At 45.8% G+C, this 8,161-nt stretch overlaps 1 protein-coding gene across 1 annotated transcript in view; it reads left to right on the plus strand.

The window, feature by feature from the left end:
• The window catches only part of fbln5 (fibulin 5), a 61,017-nt gene that overhangs the window by 37,195 nt on the left and 15,661 nt on the right, over nt 1-8,161 (plus strand). Inside the window, exons 7-8 of the mRNA XM_090211685.1 lie at nt 955-1,071; nt 4,862-4,984. Coding sequence (XP_090067811.1) covers nt 955-1,071; nt 4,862-4,984 — 240 coding nt within the window. The remainder of the gene's footprint in view (nt 1-954; nt 1,072-4,861; nt 4,985-8,161) is intronic.

Here is an 8,161-nt window from a genome sequence, read left to right on the forward strand (position 1 = left end):
CGGTTTCCTTCCTCTCCAATATTCAATGTTGGGGCGGCAGGGTAACCTAGTGGTTAGAGCGTTGGACTAGTAACCGAAAGGTTGCAAATTCTAATCCCCGAGCTGACAAGGTACAAATCTGTCGTTCTGCCCCTGAACAAGACACTGTTCCCCAGTAGGCCGTCATTGAAAATAAGAATTTGTTCTTAACTAACCTGCCTACTTAAATAAAGGTAAAAAAAAATAAATCTTTTTTTTACATTTTTACCCATCTACCAATCGGTGCCCTTCTTTGCAAGGCATTGGAAAACCTCCCGGGTCTTTGTGGTTGAATCTGTGTTTGAAATCGACTGCTCGACCGAGGTACCTCACAGGTAAGTGTATGTGTTTGGGTACAGAGACTTGTTAAAGCACATGTTTACTCCTGAATTTATTTAACCTCTACTGGAGCGGCGACCGATAAAATTAATAAATAGAAAACACACGTTTTGATCTTTTTATTTCCTTCTACCAGTTCTAATGTGTTATATTCTCCTACATTCATTTCACATTTCCACCAACTTCAAAGTGTTTCCTTTCAAATGGTATCAATAATATGCATATCCTTGCTTCAGGTCCTGAGCTACAGGCAGTTAGATTTGGGTATGTCGTTTTAGGGGAATTCTTTTTTTTAAAGGGTCTTGTCCTTAAGAGGTTTTAAACGTGTCATAACTAAGGGGTTGAATACTTCTTGACTCAAGACATTTCCGTTTTTTATTTGTAATTCATTTGTTCAATTTTTTTTTATTGTTAAAACCATAATTCCTTTTTGATATTGTGAGGTATTGTGGGTAGGCCAGTAATCCATTTTAAATTCAGGCTGTGACACAACAAAATGTGGAAAAAAGTCAAGGTAATAACCTTGTGGTAATGTTGCAGTGAAGGTGTTACTCTCACCTCCTTCGACGCCTGTCATTAACCTCCTCTCCTCTCTAGACGTGGACGAGTGTGAGGATAACCCCTGTGCCCACGGCTGTTTCAACACCTACGGCTCCTACATGTGTAGCTGTGAAGAGGGATTTGAGCTGGCTTCTGACGGCACCACCTGCAATGGTGATGATGAGAGATCAAATATGTTCTGTGCTGCAGCAACCGAAGACAAGGCTGTACATCCCAAATGGCACCCTATTCCCTATAGAGTGCACTACTTCTGACCAGAGCCCTATGGCACCCTATTCCCTATTATAGTGCACTACTTTTGACCAGAACCCTATGGCACCCTATTCCCTATATAGTGCACTACTTTAGACCAGAGCCCTATTCCCTATATAGTGCACTACTTCTGACCAGAGCCCTATGGCACCCTATTCCCTATATAGTGCACTACTTTTGACCAGAACCCTATGGCACCCTATTCCCTAGATAGTGCACTACTTTTGACCAGAGCCCTATTCCCTATATAGTGCACTACTTTAGACCAGAGCCCTATTCCCTATATAGTGCACTACTTTAGACCAGAGCCCTATTCCCTATATAGTGCACTACTTTAGACCAGAGCCCCATGGCACCCTATTCCCTATATAGTGCACTACTTTTGACCAGAGCCCTATTCCCTATATAGTGCACTACTTTAGACCAGAGCCCTATTCCCTATATAGTGCACTACTTTAGACCAGAGCCCTATTCCCTATATAGTGCACTACTTTAGACCAGAGCCCCATGGCACCCTATTCCCTATATAGTGCACTACTTCTGACCAGAGCCCTATTCCCTATATAGTGCACTACTTTAGACCAGAGCCCTATTCCCTATATAGTGCACTACTTTAGACCAGAAACCTATTCCCTATATAGTGCACTACTTTAGACCAGAGCCCCATGGCACCCTATTCCCTATATAGTGCACTACTTTAGACCAGAGCCCTATTCCCTATATAGTGCACTACTTTAGACCAGAGCCCCATGGCACCCTATTCCCTATATAGTGCACTACTTTTGACCAGAGCCCTATTCCCTATATAGTGCACTACTTTAGACCAGAGCCCTATTCCCTATATAGTGCACTACTTTTGACCAGAACCCTATGGCACCCTATTCCCTATATATAGTGCACTATGTTTGACCAGAGCCCTATGGTGCATTATATAGTGAATAGGGTGCTATTTGAGCCACTAGGTTGTTGAAGTGAGACAAATAAAGGAGGTCTATGGTGACCTAGTGATTCATAACCATACAATCATTATTTGACATCTAGCTGTGGTTCAGTCATTATTCGACATCTAGCTGTGGTTCAGTCATTATTCGACATCTAGCTGTGGTTCAGTCATTATTCGACATCTAGCTGTGGTTCAGTCATTATTCGACATCTAGCTGTGGTTCAGTCATTATTCGACATCTAGCTGTGGTTCAGTCATTATTCGACATCTAGCTGTGGTTCAGTCATTATTCGACATCCAGCTGTGGTTCAGTCATTATTCGACATCTAGCTGTGTTTCAGTCATTATTTGACATCTAGCTGTGGTTCAGTCATTATTTGACATCTAGCTGTGGTTCAGTCATTATTCGACATCTAGCTGTGGTTCAGTCATTATTTGACATCTAGCTGTGGTTCAGTCATTATTTGACATCTAGCTGTGGTTCAGTCATTATTTGACATCTAGCTGTGGTTCAGTCATTATTCGACATCTAGCTGTTGTTCAGTCATTATTCGACATCTAGCTGTGGTTCAGTCATTATTCGACATCTAGCTGTGTTTCAGTCATTATTTGACATCTAGCTGTGGTTCAGTCATTATTTGACATCTAGCTGTGGTTCAGTCATTATTCGACATCTAGCTGTGGTTCAGTCATTATTCGACATCTAGCTGTGGTTCAGTCATTATTCGACATCTAGCTGTGGTTCAGTCATTATTCGACATCTAGCTGTGGTTCAGTCATTATTTGACATCTAGCTGTGGTTCAGTCATTATTTGACATCTAGCTGTGGTTCAGTCATTATTTGACATCTAGCTGTGGTTCAGTCATTATTTGACATCTAGCTGTGGTTCAGTCATTATTTGACATCTAGCTGTGGTTCAGTCATTATTTGACATCTAGCTGTGGTTCAGTCATTATTTGACATCTAGCTGTGGTTCAGTCATTATTCGACATCTAGCTGTTGTTCAGTCATTATTCGACATCTAGCTGTGGTTCAGTCATTATTCGACATCTAGCTGTGGTTCAGTCATTATTCGACATCTAGCTGTGGTTCAGTCATTATTCGACATCTAGCTGTGTTTCAGTCATTATTTGACATCTAGCTGTGGTTCAGTCATTATTCGACATCTAGCTGTGGTTCAGTCATTATTCGACATCTAGCTGTGGTTCAGTCATTATTCGACATCTAGCTGTGGTTCAGTCATTATTCGACATCTAGCTGTGGTTCAGTCATTATTTGACATCTAGCTGTGGTTCAGTCATTATTTGACATCTAGCTGTGGTTCAGTCATTATTTGACATCTAGCTGTGGTTCAGTCATTATTTGACATCTAGCTGTGGTTCAGTCATTATTTGACATCTAGCTGTGGTTCAGTCATTATTCGACATCTAGCTGTGGTTCAGTCATTATTCGACATCTAGCTGTGGTTCAGTCATTATTTGACATCTAGCTGTGGTTCAGTCATTATTCGACATCTAGCTGTGGTTCAGTCATTATTCGACATCTAGCTGTGGTTCAGTCAGTATTTGACATCTAGCTGTGGTTCAGTCAGTATTTGACATCTAGCTGTGGTTCAGTCAGTATTTGTGCCCCTCATTACACTTTGAACTGTAATTCTTGGTCAATATTGTAATGACAGTGATGACTACTATGTGGTGTACTGTGGTGTTACGTGGTGTACTGTGGTGTTACATGGTGTACTGTGTTGTACTGTGATGTACTGTGGTGTACTGTGGTGTGCTGTGATGTACTGTGGTGTACTGTGGTGTTACGTGGTGTACTGTGTTGTACTGTGATGTACTGTGGTGTTACATGGTGTACTGTGTTGTACTGTGGTGTACTGTGGTGTGCTGTGATGTACTGTGGTGTACTGTGGTGTTACATGGTGTACTGTGTTGTACTGTGTTGTACTGTGATGTACTATGTTGTACTGTGGTGTTACGTGGTGTACTGTGATGTACTGTGGTGTACTGTGTTGTACTGTGATGTACTGTGTTGTACTGTGTTGTACTGTGGTGTACTGTGTTGTACTGTGGTGTTACGTGATGTACTGTGTTGTACTGTGATGTACTATGTTGTACTGTGGTGTCACGTGGTGTACTGTGATGTACTGTGGTGTTACGTGGTGTACTGTGATGTACTGTGGTGTACTGTGGTGTACTGTGGTGTTATGTGGTGTACTGTGATATACTGTGGTGTACTGTGGTGTTACGTGGTGTACTGTGATGTACTGTGGTGTACTGTGGTGTACTGTGGTGTACTGTTGTGTTACGTGGTGTACTGTGGTGTTACGTGGTGTACTGGGATGTACTGTGGTGTACTCTGGTGTACTCTGGTGTACTGTGGTGTACTGTGATGTACTGTGATGTACTGTGGTGTTACGTGGTGTACTGTGGTGTACTGTGATGTACTGATGTGTACTGTGGTGTTACATGGTGATGTACTGTGGTGTACTGTGGTGTTACATGGTGTACTGTGGTGTTACGTGGTGTACTGTGATGTACTGTGATGTACTGTGGTGTGCTGTGGTGTTATGTGGTGTGCTGTGATGTACTGTGGTGTACTGTGATGTACTGTGGTGTTACGTGGTGTACTGTGATGTACTGTGATGTACTGTGATGTACTGTGATGTTACGTGGTGTACTGTGATGTACTGTGATGTACTGTGGTGCTAAGTGATAACTACTAACGCTGTGTATCACCTGTAGACCTGGACGAGTGTGGTTTCTCAGAGTTTCTGTGTCAGCACCGTTGTGTGAACACCCCAGGGTCCTTCCAGTGTCACTGCCCAGCGGGATACTATCTTTATGAGGATGGGAGGAGCTGTGAAGGTAATCAGGACACCTACTGAACTAACCCTAACCTGTCCAGGGAATGGGAGGAGCTGTGAAGGTAATCAGGACACCCACTGTACTAACCCTAACCTGTCCAGGGAATGGGAGGAGCTGTGAAGGTAATCAGGACACCTACTGTACTAACCCTAACCTGTCCAGGGAATGGGAGGAGCTGTGAAGGTAATCAGGACACCTACTGTACTAACCCTAACCTGTCCAGGGAGTGGGAGGAGCTGTGAAGGTAATCAGGACACCCACTGTACTAATCCTAACCTGACCAGGGAATGGGAGGAGCTGTGAAGGTAATCAGGACACCTACTGAACTAACCCAAACCTGTCCAGGGAGTGGGAGGAGCTGTGAAGGTAATCAGGACACCCACTGTACTAATCCTAACCTGTCCAGGGAATGGGAGGAGCTGTGAAGGTAATCAGGACACCTACTGAACTAACCCTAACCTGTCCAGGGAGTGGGAGGAGCTGTGAAGGTAATCAGGACACCTACTGAACTAACCCTAACCTGTCCAGGGAGTGGGAGGAGCTGTGAAGGTAATCAGGACACCTACTGTACTAACCCTAACCTGTCCAGGCATTGGGAGGAGCTGTGAAGGTAATCAGGACACCTACTGAACTAATCCTAACCTGTCCAGGGAATGGGAGGAGCTGTGAAGGTAATCAGGACACCTACTGAACTAATCCTAACCTGTCCAGGGAATGGGAGGAGCTGTGAAGGTAATCAGGACACCTACTGTACTAATCCTAACCTGTCCAGGGAATGGGAGGAGCTGTGAAGGTAATCAGGACACCTACTGTACTAATCCTAACCTGTCCAGGGAATGGGAGGAGCTGTGAAGGTAATCAGGACACCTACTGTACTAACCCTAACCTGTCCAGGGAATGGGAGGAGCTGTGAAGGTAATCAGGACAACAACTGAACTAACCCTAACCTGTCCAGGGAATGGGGGGAGCTGTGAAGGTAATCAGGACACCCACTGAACTAACCCTAACCTGTCCAGGGAATGGGAGGAGCTGTGAAGGTAATCAGGACACCTACTGTACTAATCCTAACCTGTCCAGGGAATGGGAGGAGCTGTGAAGGTAATCAGGACACCTACTGTACTAATCCTAACCTGTCCAGGGAATGGGAGGCGCTGTGAAGGTAATCAGGACACCTACTGTACTAATCCTAACCTGTCCAGGGAATGGGAGGAGCTGTGAAGGTAATCAGGACACCTACTGTACTAACCCTAACCTGTCCAGGGAGTGGGAGGAGCTGTGAAGGTAATCAGGACACCCACTGAACTAACCCTAACCTGTCCAGGGAATGGGAGGAGCTGTGAAGGTAATCAGGACACCTACTGTACTAACCCTAACCTGTCCAGGGAATGGGAGGAGCTGTGAAGGTAATCAGGACACCCACTGAACTAACCCTAACCTGTCCAGGGAATGGGAGGAGCTGTGAAGGTAATCAGGACACCCACTGAACTAACCCTAACCTGTCCAGGGAGTGGGAGGAGCTGTGAAGGTAATCAGGACACCTACTGTACTAATCCTAACCTGTCCAGGGAATGGGAGGAGCTGTGAAGGTAATCAGGACACCTACTGAACTAACCCTAACCTGTCCAGGGAATGGGGGGAGCTGTGAAGGTAATCAGGACACCCACTGAACTAACCCTAACCTGTCCAGGGAATGGGAGGAGCTGTGAAGGTAATCAGGACACCCACTGAACTAACCCTAACCTGTCCAGGGAATGGGAGGAGCTGTGAAGGTAATCAGGACACCTACTGTACTAATCCTAACCTGTCCAGGGAATGGTCGGAGCTGTGAAGGTAATCAGGACACCTACTGTACTATCCCTAACCTGTCCAGGGAATGGGGGGAGCTGTGAAGGTAATCAGGACACCCACTGAACTAACCCTAACCTGTCCAGGGAATGGGAGGAGCTGTGAAGGTAATCAGGACACCTACTGTACTAACCCTAACCTGTCCAGGGAATGGGAGGAGCTGTGAAGGTAATCAGGACACCTACTGTACTAATCCTAACCTGTCCAGGGAATGGGGGGAGCTGTGAAGGTAATCAGGACACCCACTGAACTAACCCTAACCTGTCCAGGGAATGGGAGGAGCTGTGAAGGTAATCAGGACACCTACTGTACTAATCCTAACCTGTCCAGGGAATGGGAGGAGCTGTGAAGGTAATCAGGACACCTACTGAACTAACCCTAACCTGTCCAGGGAATGGGGGGAGCTGTGAAGGTAATCAGGACACCCACTGAACTAACCCTAACCTGTCCAGGGAATGGGAGGAGCTGTGAAGGTAATCAGGACACCCACTGAACTAACCCTAACCTGTCCAGGGAATGGGAGGAGCTGTGAAGGTAATCAGGACACCTACTGTACTAATCCTAACCTGTCCAGGGAATGGGAGGAGCTGTGAAGGTAATCAGGACACCTACTGAACTAACCCTAACCTGTCCAGGGAATGGGGGGAGCTGTGAAGGTAATCAGGACACCCACTGAACTAACCCTAACCTGTCCAGGGAATGGGAGGAGCTGTGAAGGTAATCAGGACACCTACTGTACTAATCCTAACCTGTCCAGGGAATGGGAGGAGCTGTGAAGGTAATCAGGACACCTACTGTACTAATCCTAACCTGTCCAGGGAATGGGAGGAGCTGTGAAGGTAATCAGGACACCTACTGAACTAACCCTAACCTGTCCAGGGAATGGGAGGAGCTGTGAAGGTAATCAGGACACCTACTGTACTAACCCTAACCTGTCCAGGGAGTGGGAGGAGCTGTGAAGGTAATCAGGACACCTACTGTACTAATCCTAACCTGTCCAGGGAGTGGGAGGAGCTGTGAAGGTAATCAGGACACCTACTGAACTAACCCTAACCTGTCCAGGGAATGGGAGGAGCTGTGAAGGTAATCAGGACACCTACTGTACTAACCCTAACCTGTCCAGGGAGTGGGAGGAGCTGTGAAGGTAATCAGGACACCTACTGTACTAATCCTAACCTGTCCAGGGAATGGGAGGAGCTGTGAAGGTAATCAGGACACCTACTGTACTAATCCTAACCTGTCCAGGGAATGGGAGGAGCTGTGAAGGTAATCAGGACACCCACTGAACTAACCCTAACCTGTCCAGGGAATGGGGGGAGCTGTGAAGGTAAT

Source organism: Oncorhynchus mykiss, chromosome 19 (genome assembly GCF_057628025.1).
Source record: "Oncorhynchus mykiss isolate SJ-2025 chromosome 19, ASM5762802v1, whole genome shotgun sequence".
In the NCBI taxonomy this organism is placed as follows: Eukaryota; Metazoa; Chordata; class Actinopteri; order Salmoniformes; family Salmonidae; genus Oncorhynchus; species Oncorhynchus mykiss.